At 42.0% G+C, this 18,165-nt stretch overlaps 2 protein-coding genes across 2 annotated transcripts in view; one reads left to right on the top strand and one right to left on the bottom strand.

Moving 5' to 3' along the window:
- The window catches only part of MGA (MAX dimerization protein MGA), a 147,794-nt gene extending 131,203 nt beyond the window's left edge, over positions 1–16,591 (bottom strand). Inside the window, exon 1 of the mRNA XM_036244982.1 lies at positions 16,571–16,591. The gene's annotated coding sequence lies outside the window, so the exon portion shown is untranslated. The remainder of the gene's footprint in view (positions 1–16,570) is intronic.
- LOC118618674 (BBSome-interacting protein 1-like) lies at positions 4,818–5,283 on the top strand. Its single transcript, XM_036245076.1, has 3 exons — positions 4,818–4,954; position 4,985; positions 5,215–5,283. The coding sequence occupies exons 1-3, from the start codon at positions 4,818–4,820 to the stop codon at positions 5,281–5,283; spliced, it is 207 nt and encodes a 68-aa protein (XP_036100969.1).
- Positions 16,592–18,165: the final 1,574 nt, after the last annotated feature.

Here is an 18,165-nt window from a genome sequence, read left to right as displayed (position 1 = left end):
TTAAAAAAAAAAGGTAATGATTATATACTATGATAATGAAGAAGCAATAAGGGAGATTGCTTAAAACTGGTGATCAGGAAAGACCTTAGAGGTGATTTAAACTGCAACCTAAATAACAGAAAGGAACCAGACTTGAAGAACATTCCAGGCAAAGAGAAGGAACAGCCAGTGTGGCTAGAGCATATAGAATAAAAGTGGCAGGAGATCAAGTTGCACCGGTAGGTAAAGGTCAGATCATGTAGGCCATAGTAAGTAGTTTGGATTTTATGTCATATATATATATTTTTTTTTTATTCTTACCCGAGGATTTTTTTTTTTTTTTGCATTTATCTTCAGATAGAGCAGGAGGGAGAGAAGAAGGAAGAGCGAGAGAAACATCGATGTGAGAGAGACACATCGAGTGGCCGCCACCCACACAACCCCAACCAGGGGCCAGGGACTAACTGCAACCAAGGTACGTGCCCTTAGTGGAAACCGGACCCAGGACCCTCTAGTCTGTGGGCCAATGTTCTAACCGCTGAGCCAAACGGGCCAGGGCTTATGTCATATTTTAAGTTTCTCATATCTGTGCTTTAATTTCCACTCTCAATTCTCAACTTCAGTCCTTATCGCCTCACTTCAGGACTATATCATAAAAATCTCCTAAGTGTTCTTCCTCAATTGAGCTTCTTACCACTCCAAGTCATTCTTATCACCACAGTAAAAAAAAAAAAAAAAAAAAAAAATATTTTTCATAGAAAGGTAACCCACTGGCCCTGGCCAGTTTGGCTCAGCGGTTAGAGCGTCGACCTGCGGTCCTGAGAGACCCAGGTTCGGTTCCCGCTAAGGGCGCGTACCTCGGTTGCAGTTTGTCCCCGACCCTGGTCGGTTGTGTGGGTGGCAGCCACTCGATGTGTTCCTTTCACATGGATGTTTCTCTCTCTCTCTCTGTTCCTCTCTCTCCCTCCCACTCTACCTGAACAAAAAAATGGGAAAATGTCCTCGGGTGAGGATAAAAAATAAAAAAAAAGAAAGGCAACCCACTGTATGGGAGAACATCATTGCCAATGATGTATCAGATAAGGGGTTAATTTCCAATACCTATAGAGTGCTCATACAACTCAACAAAAGGAAGACAAAGAACCCAATTAAAAAATGGGCAGAGGAGCTGAATAGATACCTCTCCAAACAGGACATACAAATGGCCAAAAGACATACGAAGAAATGCTCGACATCACTAATCATCAGAGAGATGCAAATTAAAACAGCAATGAGGTATCACCTCACACCTGTCAGAATGGCCGCCAGCAACAAATCATCAAACAACAAGTGTTGGCGAGGGTGTGGAGAAAAGGGGACTCTAATACACTGCTGGTGGGAATGCAGACTGGTGCAGCCGCTATGGAAAATAATATGGTGCTACCTCAAAAAAGTAAAAATTGAACTTCCATTTGACCCAGTGATCCCACTGCTGGGAATATACCCTAAGAAGCCTGAAACACCAAGCAGGAAGAATATATGTACCCCCATGTTCATAGCAGCACTATTTACAATAGCTAAGATCTGGAAACAGCCCAAGTGTCCACCAGTAGACGAATGGATAAAAAAGCTGTGGTACATATACACAATGGAGTACTATGCAGCGGTAAGAAAGAAAGATCTCTTATCCTTTGAGACGACATGGAGGGACCTGGAAAGTATTATCCTAAGTGAAACAAGCCAAGCAGAAAAAGACAAATACCACATGATCTCACTTATATACGGAATATAATGAACATAACAGTCTGAGGAATACAGTAGACCCAGAAACATGGAAGTAGGGCACAGACTGACATCCCTAAGAAGAGGGGGTGGGGGGGTGGGGGGGTGGGAAGAGATAAACCACAGAACTTATATGCATGTATGCATGACCAATGGACATGGACTACTAAGCCGGGGACGGGGTGGAGGTGGGGTGGGGTGGGGGGTGCCAATGGGGTAAAAAGATAAAATATCTGTAACAAAAAAAATAAATAAAAATTCATAAAAATAAAAAAATAAAAAATAAATATTTTTCATAGCAGTGTTATACATTATCACTTTTCTGCTCAAAAACCTTGAAGGGGCAACATAAACATACCAACTCCTTAGTCTGAAGCTCAAAGCTCCCAGTAATAGGGATATAACCCTCTCGCTCTCTAACTTACCATCTATCATACCTCTAAAGCAAATCCTCAACTCTAGCCAAACCTGCTTCCTGAACATACATGCATTTCCTACCATGTGACCTTGCCTCACAATATTCATCCCTCCAACCTTCCCAACAACCTCCATACCCTTGACTATTCTCTAAATCACCATTTCTTGTACAAATCAAGTTCTACCTCAATGGGGAGGAGGGGGAGGAAAAGAATACTCCCAGTGAGGCAACAACGTGAGTGAAGGCACAAAAACTTGAATATGTATATGATATTCACACAAAAAATAATAATGTCCTATGACTGAGCAGAGAAAGCATGGTGAGATACAACAGGAAATAAAGCCATTCAGCAGGATGATTAAGAGGATTAAGAGCTATGTAATCTTATACAAATTATTTAACCTCTCTGGGATTTCATTTCTTCAACTATAGAATAAAGGTAATAACAATGCCCATGTCATAATATTGTAGAAATTTACTCATTCACTCAGGAAACATTTCCTGAGCACTTACTCTGTGCATCAGCATTGTTCTAAGTGATGTGAAGGCAGCAGTAAATAAGACAGACAAACCTCTCTGACCTGTGGTACTTAAATTTTAGTAAGGGAAACATCAAACAAGCAAAGTAAATAAATATATGACATATTACCTAGTGATAGGTGCTAAAGAAAAAAAAGAATAAAGCAGAGAAAAGGGATAGGGAAAAAAAAAAAAAATTTAAATCAAGACATGAAAGAATTGAGGAAACAAGCCAGGCAGTGTTCCAGACAGAGGAAATCAGTAATGAAAGGGCATGATCAAGGAAAAACAAGGAGTCTAAGGAGCTGGAGTTGAGAGTGGGCAGTAAATAATAAATAAAAGATGAGGTCAGCCCTGGCCAGTTTGGCTCAGCAGTTAGAAAGTTGGCTGGTGAACCAAAGGGTCTCGAGTTTGATTCCCAGTCAAGGGCACGCACCTGGGTTACAGGTTCAATCCCGGCCCTGGTCATGGTTGTGCGGGAGGCAACCAATCAAAGTGTCTCTTTCACATGGCTGTTTCTCTCTCCCTCTCACTTTTCCTCTTCCTCTCTCTCTCTCCCCCTTTCCTTCCTACTCTCTCTCAAAATCCTACTCTCTCTAAAAAAAATCAATAAAAAAATATCAGGTGAGGATTAACAACGAAAAAAAAACAAGTCAAAAATGGAGGTGTGGTATTCAGATACTGAGAAAAAATAATTCCACTATATGCTGGGCTAGCTTGACTAAATCTGGACTTTATTATATCTTGTTTTGGGCACCATTTTTTAAGAGTACTAAAGGAGGACAATAAGGGTGATGAGAGAATACAGAAACTATGATGTATTTTAATAAGGTTGAAATAATTGGGAATTGTTTTTTGTTTCTAAAGGTATCTGAGCCATTCATTTTATTTGCTAAAAAACAAAACTTGCCACTAAAAAAAAGACTAGCCCTGGCTGGTTTGGCTAAGCTGTTAGAGTGTCAGCCCTCTGACCAAAGAGTTTCGGGTTTGATTCTGGTCAAGCGCACGTACCTGGGTTGCAATTTGGGCCCTGGCCCTGGTCAAGGTGGTGCCAGAGGCAACCAATCAATGTGTCTCATGTGGATATTCCCTCCCCGCCCCCCCACCCCAACTCCATCTGAAGATAAATGGAAAAGTATCCTCGGATGAAGATTTTTTTTTTTTTTTTTTATCCTCACCCGAGGACATTTTTCCATGTTTTGTACAGATAGAGTGGGAGGGAGAGAGAGGAAGAGAGAGAGAGAGAAACATCGACGTGAAAGGGACACATCGAGTGGCTGCCACCCGCACGACCAACCAGGGCCGGGGACAAACTGCAACCGAGGTACGCGCCCTTAGCGGAACCGAACCCAGGTCTCTCCAGACCGCAGGCCGACGCTCTAACCGCTGAGCCAAACCGGCCAGGGCCGGATGAAGATTTTTTAAAAAAAGAAGAAAGACTAGAAGTACATCAATAAAGTTAACAGTGGTAGTTGGCATAATAAAAAAAATTTTATTTCCTTCTTTGTGCATATCTGTTTTTCATATCTTCTAAAATGAGAAGAAAACTGCTTCTATAATCCAAATAAAAAAGTAAGTACAGTTGACCTTTGAACAACACAGGTTTGAACTGCGCAGGTCCAATTATACATGGATTTTTTTCATGGATTTTTCTCTTTCTTATCATCTTCCTAATATTATTTTATTTTCTGTAGCTACTTTAGTTTAAGAACACAGTACATAATACATATACATAATATGTGTTAATCAACTGTTTATGTTATCAATAAGGCTTTTGGTCAACAATAGGCTATTAGTTAAATTTTGGGGGTCAAAAGTTATATGTGGATTTTTGACTGTGGGTCAGCACTCCTAACCACCATGTTGTTCAAGAGTCAACTGTACTGCCCTGACAGGTAGCTCAGTTTGTCAGAGCACTGTCTCAATACACCAAGGTTGTTCCATCCTGAGTCAGGGCACATACAAGAGTCAACCAATGAGTTGCCCTGGCAACAGCTGAGCCATTTAGGGAGAGAAGCATCTTTCCTTCTCTAGGCTTGAATCGAAAATTGTCAGTCATTTTGGTGATACCAGGTTGGATGCCTAAAGTTGCCTAAAGATGCAGAGGAAAAAAACCAGAAGAACTTCCAGCAATTCAGACATGGCAGAAGTGAAGTCCATGTTCCGAGACATTCTTTCAAAACAATTGCCTGTGGAAGATATAACCACAATGGTACTGCGTAAACCCAAACTTTTACCTTTAAAATCTCTGACTCTGGAAAAACTAAAGAAAATGCAGCCCTGGCCGGTTTGGTTCAGCAGTTGGAGCGTCGGCCTGCGGTCCAGAGAGACTCGGGATAGGTTCCCGCTAAGGGCATGTACCTCGGTTGCAGTTTGTCCCCGGCCCTGGTTGGTCGTGTGGGTGGTAGCCACTCGATGTGTCCCTTCACATCGATGTTTCTCTCTCTCTCTCTCTTCCTCTCTCTCCCTCCCGCTCTATCTGAACAAAAAAATGGAAAAAAAATGTCCTCGAGTGAGGATAAAAAAAGAAAATGCAGCAAGCAGTACAAGAAACAACTCACCAACAAGAAATGGTAGAAAAGGAACAACAGCAAATAACTCACTGAATAACTTAGCACTTCTACAGAACACCCTATCTTACTATTAACAGTAGCTAGAAAATAATCCACCTGTATGCTGAAAGTAGTACGTTAATAAAACTGATATTCATATAAATAATATAAAAATGCCCAAGACTAATGAAACTTGTTTGGTGAATTTAAACACTCTGGTTTAAATTGAATATAAGCATTAAAAAACTGCCCTGGCCAGTTTGGCTCAGCGGTTAGAGCATCAGCCTGCGGTCCTGAGAGACCCGGGTTCGGTTCCCACTAAGGGCACGTACCTCGGTTGCAGTTTGTCCCCGGCCCTAATCGGTTGTGCGGGTGGCAGCCACTCGATGTGTTCCTTTCACATCGATGTTTCTCTCTCTCTCTCTGTTCCTCTCTCTCCCTCCCACTCTACCTGAACAAAAAATGGAAAAAATGTCCTCGGGTGAGGATAAAAAAAAAAACAAAAAACTAACTGCCCCCAAAAAAAGAAACAACCGCCCTGGCTGGTGTGGCTCAGCGGTTAGAGCATCTGCCTGCGGTCCGGAGAGACCCGGGTTCAGTTCCCGCTAAGGGCATGTACCTCGGTTGCAGTTTGTCCCCGGCCCTGGTTGGTCATGCGGGTGGTAGCCACTCGATGTGTCCCTTCATGTAGATGTTTCTCTCTCTCTCTCTCTTCCTCTCTCTCCCTCCCACTCTATCTGTACAAAAAATGGAAAAATGTCCTCGGGTGAGGATAAAAAAAAAAAGAAAGAAAGAAACAACCAATGAATGCATAAATAAGCTGAACAAATCCATGCTTCTCTCTCTCTCCCTCCCTCCCACCTTCCTTTCCTCTCTCTAAAACCAATCAAAAAAAACTAAAAACTGAACTTTTAAACTCATATTCATACATACACACACAAAAGAGTACAGGTTCTATACTTTTCACCCCCTACCCTTAGGTAAGAGAAAATATGTCTAGGAAAGCCAACACATTACAAAACTATGAAAGTAGGCCTCTGTCACACTTATAAGGGATAAATGACATTCTACCTTATGTATCTGCTTTATTGATGTAAAGGAATAAAATGTTTGAATGCAATGTACTGGCAGGGCACTTTCTATATAGCTTTTCATCACATCAAACAGTAAGCCAAATCCATATCTTCTTGAAACTAGATACGTCAAAGGACAGGAGAAATAACAGAGCTTGCAGGTCAAGTCAAAATGCTGATTTCTCCACCCGGCCACTGTGGCTCAGTGGTTGAGCAGCAACCCATCCACCAAGAGGTGACCAGTTCGATTCTAGGTCAGAGTACATGCCCGGGTTGGGGGCCCAATCCCCAGTGACAGGTATGTAGGAAGTGGCCAGTTGATGTTCTCTCTCATCCATGTTTCTGTCTTTCTCTCCCTCTCCCTTCTTCTCTCTAAAATAAATAAAGAAAAAAAAATTTTTTTTAATGTTGAATGCTCTGGTCTGTGTGGCTCAGGGGTTACATCGTCGGCCTTGGCACCAAAGGGTCTCAGGTTTGATTCCTGGACAAGGGCACAGTACCTGGGTTGCAGGTTTAATTCCGCCCTGGTCCTGTTGAATTCAGGAGGCAACCACACCGAATTATGTCTCACATCAATGTTTCTCTCTTTCTTTCTCTCTCTGTCCCCCTCCCTCCCTTTCACTCTCTTTTTTTTAAAAAATCAATGGAAACAATATCCTCAGGTGAGAATTAACAAAACAAACAAAAAAAAATGTTGAAAACTGATGTGAGATAAGACTACATATAACTGAGAATATAATTATGGGCTTAAGAAATACAAAATCCTTGATTTATACCACAGTATTTTCCACTTACTAATACATTGCTTGCTAAGATTAAATTCCTTTGTGTTATGTTTCAGTTCCTCAACTAAACTGTCAGGGATTTGTGTGCAGGGAACCATGTCTTTTATTTCTTTTGTATGTCCCCCACAGCATCTCATACAATGCCCATATATGGTAGGTGCTCAATGCATACTTATGATTGAATGACAAAATAACTAACCCTACTTTGAGCTCACAGACTAAAATTTCACACCTATAATTCACACAATTAAGCCTCCCTCTATGCAGCAGTTTAATGGACATTCCTGGGGAGAGTACTGCTGATTCTACTGAACTTATTACACTAGGTTTCTTCTCCAGCAAAGAGCTGAAAGTACACGTGTAATGTTAAAATAGAATTCCTGACTACTGAGAAGGTGGGTGGAAAAGTAGGCAAGTGGAGCAAGAATATTATAATAGCTTGCCTCCAAAGAATAAGCATTATTTAGTCCTAGAGATTAAAACATTCCTAAAATGTCTCTGAACTAAAACTCCTAATTGACATCACTTCATTAAACTTTGTACTGGCTAAATTTCATCACAACGAATATCATTAAAACCAAAAACTCACCATAAAGATAAATCCTAAAAATGTCAGCTAATGGGCCATATAATTATGATCTGGTTTTAATTATTTTTTCTTTTTTGCCAAAACAAAACTTCTAAACTTTTCAAAGCATTATGACTGAGCATCTACTACATGCCAAGCACTAGGGAAACAAATGAATAAAAAAGCCAGTGAAGCCCTGGCCAGTTTAGCTCAGGGGTTGGAGCATAGGCCCAAGGACCAAAGGGTTGTGGTTTGATTCCCAGTCAAGGGCATGGTCAAGGGCTCATACCTGGGTTGCAGGTTCCATCCCCAACACCAGTAGGGTCGTTCAGGAGGCAACCAATTGATGTGTCTCTCTCACATGGATTTTTCTCTCTCTCCTTCCCTCCCTCCCTTTCACTCTATCTAAAAATCAATGGAAAAAATATCCTCGGGTGAGGATTAACAACAACAAAAGCCAGTGAAAATATCAACTGATTCTGTACTGCTATAAAGTACAAAAAAACAGAGCTGAGGAAGTACTGTACAGTGAGGAACCAACTTCTATCTGGGGAAATTAAATAGAAAATTTAAGCTGGACATTGAAGACTCAGTAGGGGTTTGAGGCAAAGAGCAGGAAGAGGGGGAGAAAGAGTATTCCAGGCAAACAAAAAGCTACTGGTCAGAGCACACTGGGCATGACAGTGTTAAAGAGGAGAAAGGGTAAGAGGAGAGAGAAAGGTAGGATACAGCCAGACCATGATGGGTGTCATATGCTAAGCTATGAAATTTGGAGTTTATTCCCCTAGGTAATGGAAAGAAAGTAGAAATCTTCAACACAGTGACAAAAACCTGAAGAATCTGTTAACATGACAGGAAGAGCCGAGGTTACATTACAATAATCTCAAAGGCATTATTTAATATTGCACCATATTAATGTTGTTCAGTAAGTACTGTGCTGATGCAGACACAAAAGAAATCTAAGTGTAACCTATTCCTCTGTCCTTGCTTTTTTTTTTTGGTACGTGCCCCTAGCAGGAACTGAACCCAGAGCTCTCCGGTCTGCAGGCGGATGCTCCAACTGCTGAGCTAAACCAACCAGGGCTGTCCTTGCTTTCAATTGCATCTCAAGACTCGGTCATTGGCCCTCTTCACTACTCCCTGGCTGATCTCACCAGATCCATGTATTTAAACACCATCTGTATACTGAAGACATCCCAAACATATATTCACAGCCCTGACTTTGACTCTGGGTTCCAGACTTGAACAGTCAACTCCCTACACAACGGCTATTCCTGGATATCTAGTGAGCACCTCAAACTCAACATATCCAACTAAAGTCTTCATTTTAAACCCCAGACTAGCTCCTTCCAGTTTTCCATCTCTGTTTAAATGGCACCAGTTGCCCTACCTAAAAATCTTGGAATCATCTTTGATTCCTCTTTTTCTTATCTTCCCACAACCAATCAATCGGCAAACTCTACTTTCAAAATATACCCTGAATCTGCTCTGGCTAGTGTGGCTCAGTTGGTTGAGTGTCGACCATGCACCGAAAAGTTACCAGTTCAATTCCTGGTCAGGGCACATGCCTGTGTTGTGGGTTAGATCCCCAGTTAGGGGGCATACAGGAAGCAACCAGTCGATGTTTCTCTCACATCAATGTTTCTCTCCCTCTCCCTTCCTCTCTCTCTCTAAAAAAAAAAAAAAAAAAAAAAAAAATCACCCTGGCCAGTTTGGCTGAGTGATTAGAGCGTTGACCCGTGAACCAATGAGTCTCAGATTTTATTCCAGTCAAGGGCATGTACCTTGGTTGCAATTCATCCCAGCCCTGGTCAGGGTCATGCGGGGGGCAAACAGTCAATGTCTCTCTCTCACATCGATGTTTCTCTCTCTCTGTCTCTACCCCCCTCTCCCCTTCCTCCCTCCCACTCTGTCTGAAGATAAATGGAAAAATATTCTCGGGTGAGGATTTCAAAACAAAACAAAACATAAATTAGACTGTATGACTTTTCTTCATTGTCCAATGGATCTCATCACACTTAGAATAAAATTCATAGCCTTTCTGATCTGCAAGGCTCTACACCATCTGAGACCCACCAACTTCCCAATATCATGTCCCACCACCACTTTACCCCACCACCACCACCAATTAATACCCCAGCAATTTCCAAACTCTAGCACACTAGCCTTCTTGTACTTCCTTGAAAATCCCAAACTAATTTTCACCCTAGAGTCTTTGCATTAGTATTCCTACTGCTTGAAGATGTCCACATGTTAGCACAGCTCGCTCCTTATCACTCAGGTCTCTTTATGCTCAAATGTTACCTCAGAGAAGCCTTACCTGACAACCTATCTAAAAGAACCACCAAACCCACCACCACCAGCACACTCTATCCTCCTGTACTGTTTTCTTCATAGCACTTTCACAATATCTGAAATCATATTATTTATTAGCCTATTGTCTATTAGACTATAAATTCCATGAGACGAAGAGACTTTGTCTTATTCACTGCTCAATTCCTACATCTCTTGTAATACCTGGCATACAGTAGGACTGGACGTTGAATGAATAAATTAACTTAATTAGCCTAATCTATATTATTTATAGTCTCATCCTGTAATGCAAATTGAATAATTCCTTCCCCACCTTTGAATCTAGATCTAATTCATGATTACCAGGCTGTTCTTCCTACAACAGAGTTTTAAAACACTTTAAAGACTATTAAAACAAGCTATACTGGACTAATGCGTTTAATTCCTTTCCATAATTAGAACTTCCAGCAAATTGGCCAGGTATTTTTCTTTAAAAAAAATTTTTTTCTTTATTGATTTCAGAGAGAGAGGAAAGGAGAGGGAGAGAGAGAAACATCTATGACAGAGAACATCGACTGGCCACCTCCTGCATGCCCTCCACTGGGATTTGGCCCACAACCTGGGCATGTGAACTAACTGGGAATTAAACGGGTGACCTCTTGGTGCATGGGTCAACGCTCAACCACTGAGCCACATGGGCCAGGTATTTTTCTTTGACTATAACTTCAATTACCTTCTTTCTATATTATCAGGCTTGTCAATGTACTGTTTATTATAAATGCTATTGATAAAAAATTGATAGACATACCCAGAATATTATAATAAATACTTTTTATATTGTAAATAACACAAATGGTTTAAAAATAGAAACTATAGAAAAACAAACATTTAAAAATCAAATTCACATGTAAGTGATCAAGGTCAACATCAAGAGTGACAAGTCATGTATTCTAACCCCAGTCTAATCATGAGAAAAACATCAAATCCCAACTGGGGGACAGTTTACAAAATACCTGACCAGTATTCCTCAAAACTATCAAAGTCATCAAAAACAATGAAAGTCTAAGAGGATCCCAAGGGCACATGATTACTAAAAGTTAACACATATACTATGTTAATATAACATGTTATTAATAGGGAAAACTGAGTGTTGGGTATATGGAAACTGTAACATTTTTTATAAATCTAAACTGTTCTAAAAATAAAGCTTATTTTCTTTAATTAAATTCATCCAAAAAGTTAAAAAATTAATTCATCCAAAAATCCTACCACTTAAATAAAATCACTGGTGGTTCACATTTAATGAATACCATTCTAGACTTCATTGTCAGTTTACTTTTGATGTATACTTTTTAGACTTCTATGCAAATGAACACCTACACGTATAGTCCTACAAAAACGTGATCATGTTACACATAATTTTATAACCTACTTATTATACTTAATATATATATATATAAAAAAAAATATTCTTTCCAAGTCATTAGTAGAGAGCTATATCATGTCTACTAGCTACAAGGTATTACCCTCTATGAAGGCACTGTATTTATTTAACCAATTCCCTATTATATAACACCTAAGTTTTTCCAGTTTTTGCTATTATAAAAAAATACTACAAAGACAACTCTTAAATGAAAATATTTGCCAGCCTACTACTTAGTGCCTTAACACAAAAGAGGAGGTGCTGAGTCAGAGTATTCAGGTTTTTTAACGCTTTCAATAAGTATAGTCAAAATGCCCTCCATTAAGGATATTCATATGTACATATTCACCAACAGCAGTGTATGAATGTACCAATTTCCCCACACCTATGTCAATACCAAATATTAATATATAACATAAATGCCAATCTGTCAGACGGGGGGGGGGGGGTATTTTGTGTTGTTTATAATTGAAAAAAATGTATTTTTGGTTATTTTTTATGACTCTTCGTGTGTGACCTACCTATTTGTCTTTTGCCCATCCATTAGATATTAAGGTCATTAACTTAAGTCCAACACAAGATGCCAGATTTTTTTCCCCACAGTTTTCCTGGTTTTCCTCATCATTGGATCCCCTATACCTGCAAAACTGCCTGGCACATAGTTAGCAGTCAATAAATACGTTAAATGAATACTAAATGAATAAATCTGTCTTTTAACTTTTTTGCCAACTAGAGGTTGTTTTATGCAATAATTCTATCAATCTCTGTCTTTACAGACGAGACTAGAAAACTGTTTCACCATTTTTTAAAGTAGTAATTTCCTGACTTCACTTTTTTTTTCTTTATTGATTTTAGAGAAAGAGGAAGGAGATAGAAACATCAATGAGAGAACATCAAATGGCCGCCTCCTGCATGCCCCCCACTAAGGATTTGACCCACAACCTGGGCACATGCCATGACCAGGAATGGAACTGGCAACCTCTTGGTGCATGGGTCGATGCTCAACCACTGAGCCACACAGGCCGGGCCTGACTTCACATTTTATATTTAAACATTTAATTCACCTGAATTTTGTTTTATTTATATTTTAAGGTACAATTCCGTTTTTTTCAAAGGGTTTGCCAACTGTCCCATAAAAATTAAAAATAAATTGAACTTAAAAAAAAAGAAAATGTTAAATTTCCCTTATAAGTTAGCAGGAGGGGGGGAGTTCACATAAATAAAGATACCTTTTTACATTAAAAAAAAAATCGGGCCCTGGCTGGTTTGGCTCAGCGGTTAGAGCGTTGGCCTGCGGTACAGAGAGACCCGGGTTCGGTTCCTGCTAAGGGCACGTACCTCGGTTGCAGTTTGTCCCCGGCCCTGGTTGGTCGTGCGGGTGGCAACCACTCGATGTGTCCCTTCACATCGATGTTTCTCTCTCTCTCTTCCTCTCTCTCCCTCCCGCCCTGTCTGAACAAAAAATGCAAAAATGTCCTCGGGTGAGGATAAAAAATAAAATTAAATTAAAAAATAAAAAATAAAAAAAAATCGGCCCTGGCCAGTTTGGCTCAGCAATTAGAGCATTGGTCCAAGGACCAAAGGGTTGCGGGTTCAATTCCAGTCAAGGGTAGGTGCCCCCGTTGTGGTTCATCCCCAGCCCTGGTCCAAGTCATGCAGAAGGCAACCAATTGATGTGTCTCTCTCACATCCAATGTTTCTCTCTCTCTCTATCCCTCCCTCCCTCCCTCCCTCCCTCCCTCCCACTCTATGTGAAGATAAATGGAAAAATATCCTTGGGTGAGAATTTAAAAAAAATTGTTTTGATATAATTTTGAAATTCTCAACTACTATGAAATGCCACCTTTATAATACTATATAGCTTTATATATTTCCAAATTTCTTATTCTGTTCCACTGCTCTATTCCAGAGTTACTACTTGTTATCACACCTTTTTTTTTTGGTACATGCCCCTAGCGGAAACCGAACCTGGGACTGTCTGGTCCACAGGTCGACGCTCCAACTGCTGAGCCAAACTGGCCAGGGATGTTATCACAGCTTTATACATATATTCACTAGTGCAATTCCCCCTCACTTTTATCTTTCAAAAGTTTTCCTACTTTACAGTTTTATTCCTCCAAATGAACTTTGGAATCATTCTGTCAAGTTTTCAAAAAGAATTCTGTAAAATTATCAGCCATATGACCCTATGCAAATTACTTAATCTCTCTGTTGCTATTTCCATCATTGGTAAATTGAGATAATTGTACTTACCTCATAGATTTGTTATGAGAACTAAATGAATTAAGACATATAAAGTACTAAGCTAGAAAGATGTTAACTATTATTAAAATTGCTCAAAAGTGAAAACTATTATTATGATTGCTCAATAAATCTTTTCCAGATTGCATTCCCACAAAATTCAAAAACTCTTTAAGATACATCAAAGGGTAGCATAAAACCTAAGGAGTGATATGAAAAACGCATATGCCTGCTTCATTTCACTAAAGGCCTTGACCTTAGGTAACATGAAGAGCTGGAGCTGGAAGCAGTGAACCAAAGGCTAATGGCAGGAAGCCTCAAATTTTTTTTCCCCTCACCCCAGGATATTTTTCTACTTATTATCAGATAGAGTGGGAGAGAGGGAGGGAGAGAGAAACATCAATGTGGTACCACATCGACTGGCCGCCTCCCACACCATCCGACCAGGGCCCTGGATGCAATCGAGGCAGTTGCCTCTGACCCGGGATCAAACCCACGACTCATTTGCCCAAGGGTCAGCGCTCTAACCGCTGAGCAAAACCCCACTGGCCAGAGTGGAAGCCTCAATTTTTTTAAATTTATTTCAGAGAGAGAGGAAGGGAGAGAGAGAGAGACAGAGGCATCAATGAGACAGAACAACGACTGGCCACCTCCTGCATGCCCCCCTACTGGGAATTGGGACTACAACCAGGACATGTGCCCTGACCAGGAATCCAACCGGCTACCTCTTGGTGCATAGGTCGATGCTCAACCACTGAGCTACAGGGGCTGGACCGAAGCCTCAAATTTTTTACAAGGATTGGCCTACCAAGCAAAGAAGCCTTACTGGGCATTAGCAAGTGTCTTCTAAGAATAGTATTTGTGTTTCTCCATCTCCATAGTTACAACAATACTAATCTTGATTTCTTTCCAGGAAACCCACAGGAATTAGACATCTAAAAGAAGTTTTCAAATAAGAAAGTGGGCAGAACAATGAGGTATCACCTCACACCTGTCAGAATGGCTGCCATCAACACATCATCAAACAACAAGTGTTGGCGAGGGTGTGGAGAAAAGAGAACTCTAGTACACTCCTGGTGGGAATGCAGACTGGTGCAGCCACTATGGAAAACAATATAGTGTTACCTCAAAAAATTAAAAACTGAACTGCCATTTGACCCAGTGATCCCACTTCTAGGAATATACCCTAAGAAGCCTGAAACACCAATCAGAAAAAATATATGTACCCCCATGTTTGTAGCAGCACTATTTACAATGGCTAAGATCTGGAAACAGCCCAAATGTCCATCAGTAGATGAATGGATAAAAAAAAGCTGTGGTATATATACACAATGGAGTACTATGCAGCTGTAAGAAAGAAGGATCTCTTATCCTTTGAGACAACATAGAGGGACCTGGAAAGTATTATCCTAAGTGAAACAAGCCAAATAGAGAAAGACAAGTATCATATGACCTCACTTATTTGTGGAATATAATGAACATAACAGTCTGAGGAATGGGATAGTCCCAGAGACGTGGAAGTGGGGTGCAGCCTGACAATCCCCAGAAGGGGGGGGGGCGGCGTGGGAGAGGGATAAACCACAGAACTTATGTGCAGGTGTGCATGAACAATGGGCATGGACAATGGGGCTGGGGAAGGGGCAGGGAGGGAGGGTGGAATCAGTGGGGGAAAAAGGAGAAACATCTGTAACAAAAATAAATTAATTTTAAAAAGTGGGCAGGTACAGAGTATAAATGCTAATGATAAATATGGACAAACATGCTAGAATATTATAACAATTATCTCCACCAAGTTTCCCCACATCACTGTAATGGGGAGGGGGCTGTTGTGGGTTTTTTCTTGTTTGTCTCATAAGTGTGAATAATTTGCTCAGTTAATTCCTTCCTTGTCTGCATTATAATGGGATTAGACAGAAGTCATATACCATACGAAAGGCCTTAAAAAAAATCTATACCAAACTAAAATATAAATGAGAAAACGGTGACCAGAGTGACAACATGACTTGCTAATTACAAAAGCAGCCAAGGTTTAGACCCCAGATCTGTAAATCCCAGACGTCGGCTCACTCCACCACACCACACAGGTTCTCCGCGACGCTAGACACGCTTCGAGGTGGGAGGAGTAAAACCAGACAATCCGGCCACTGCAGCAAAGGCGCTGACAAACCACAGGACAAGGCGGTAGAGGGCACGTGACGGCTACGCCTCTCCCCTCTCTCACCCTCCCCCTTCCCCGCGCCAGCAGCACGCGCTGCCAGCCTCGTCATGTGACCTTCACGCGGCCCCAGCGCTCCCCCTGCGCGGCGACTCTTTCCAGCAGCCATTTTGCCGAGAACTTGTCGTCCGTGCTCACAGCGGTGCTGGACGCCGCGAAAACCCGCGGCCAGATTTTACAAGCCGCACACGCGCTTCGAAAGAGAGCTCCGGCCGTCAGGGCTGAGCCGAACCTCACTGAACACGTCGCACCCCGGGGCGCCGGGGAAAGCTGTGGGTGCGCCTCGGCCTGCGATTGGCTGTGGCGTCCACGTGACGCCATTGCCCCCCAACCTTCTCCTTACCCCTACCCACAAAAATACCCAAAGAAACTCTTAACACCTCGCGCCAAGTACACGCCATTGGGCGCGTGGGGAAGGACGGAGCGCGTGGCAATCAGAGCGCCTGCGCGTACCTGCCGGGGCCGACCGGAGCGGGCCCACGCGCCGCTCCGCTCACGGGTCCGGGAATCCTCGCGCTGCTGGACCACCCGGCTAGTCATTGGCTGCCAGTTTTGGTCACGTGCTCGGCTCAGGCCTGCCCCTAACCGCTAATCACCTGGCACCGTGCTCGAAGAGGCGCCGAAAGTCGTTCGCACGCGGAAAGGGAGGCCAGTTAGAGAACATCATTTTCTGCCCTTACGGGATTGTATTCCTTATGGAAAACCAGAAAGCAGGGTCTCCAAACTAAGGAAGCTCACACCTACCGGTTTAACTTCGCGTGCCCCTCCAGGAGCCAGGAACCATCGCCCTTGGGCGCTCCCCGATGCACGCCGGGATACATCTGGCGCCCCTCGGTGTGCTGCAGAGCATGCCGGGAAAGACACCTCTCCCGATTTTCTGGCTCTCACCTCTCAGGCATTCCTTTCGAGTCCTCGGGCTCGGAATAAGGCGGTTTGAGTATTTATGGGAGTGTAACTGGATATAACAGGCACTCTCAGTCCCCCTTCCCCCACCTGTTTGATCTATGTGGTCTTGGGAAATGCTTACCGGCTTTCTTCAAGGAGCATGCATTTAGTTAGTGCCTGCTGAGTGCCTTTGTGAATGTTGCAAATAAAACAGCAAGGGGTCCTGGTGGGTGTGGCTCAGTTGGTTGGAGCCTCATTTGGTACACCGAAGGGTCCTGGGGTTGATTTCCAGTCGGGGCATTTGACGGGGTCCCGGGTTCCATCCCGATGGCAGTGCTGGGGGTGCGTTGGGGAAGCAACGGATGTTTCTATCTCACATTGATGTTTCTCTCCTCTCCCCCTACTTCTCTCTCTCTCTCTCTCTTTCTCTCTCTCTCTCCCAGATCAATAAAAACATGTATAAACATGCCCTCTGGTGCTTCCCCAACGCACCCCCAGCACTCCCATCGGGATCGAACCCGCGACCCCGTCAAAAAAAAACAGCAAGGGTATTTGCCTACAAGTAACTACCAGCCTTACATGGTCAGTGGAAGGCAATGGTAACTTATGTACAACTTCAAACCCCACCTGGAATAGAAAATAATACCTAGAATTTCTCTTGGGGAAGAAGACCAGACCTTTCTTGGGAAAAGCATTTGAGATCTTGCTCCTCCCAGTTGTCAGTTTGGCTTAAATAAACTCCTAATTCTCTAAAATACAAACAAAAACTTGCTATTCTTGTTGGGGAAAGTGAGGGAGAGGAGCAGGAGGTATTTTATATTTTGTTAACGCTCACCTGCACATATTTTTTTCCACTGATTTTTTTTTAGAGAGAGTGGAAGGGAGGGAGGGAGAGAGAAACATAGTGCTTGGTCGCCTCCCCATGCCTGCGAGTTTGCATCCTTGATGAGGAATCAAACCCTAGACCCTTAGGTGGGCAGGCCAACTCTCTAACCACTGAGCAACAAGGGCCAGGGCTAAAAGGGTCACAGATAAGGCCCTATTACTTTTTCTGGCTCAAGCTAATACTAGCTATGGTATATTGGAACCCAAAAAACACTAACTACTAACACTGAGAAAAAGTGGTCTTACATCAAAACAAGTTAATTTTGTAACCTATTCACAAATCAACCTCCCGGTCAAAACTTAGTATTCTACTCCCATGAAGCCCTTAATTAAAAACAATTTATACCTCCTCTGCTTTGAACTGAATTCCTCAGCTTTGCTGATTTCAAATTTTTGTTTTTCCAGTTCTTAAAAGGATGATCAAGCTTGGGGAGTTTGACCACCAGTGGTCAGACTCACAAGAGTAATGATTTATATACAAGAAATTAAATGTATTAATTTATAAAATGGTTACCAATATAATTTTGGGCCCCCTTTTCTGGTTTCAAGGTACTTGATAAGCCTAATTA

Source organism: Molossus molossus, unplaced genomic scaffold (assembly GCF_014108415.1).
Source record: "Molossus molossus isolate mMolMol1 unplaced genomic scaffold, mMolMol1.p scaffold_m16_p_1, whole genome shotgun sequence".
In the NCBI taxonomy this organism is placed as follows: Eukaryota; Metazoa; Chordata; class Mammalia; order Chiroptera; family Molossidae; genus Molossus; species Molossus molossus.
The sequence above is the reverse complement of the archived record's forward strand: the minus strand, read 5'-3'. Positions and strand labels throughout refer to the sequence as shown.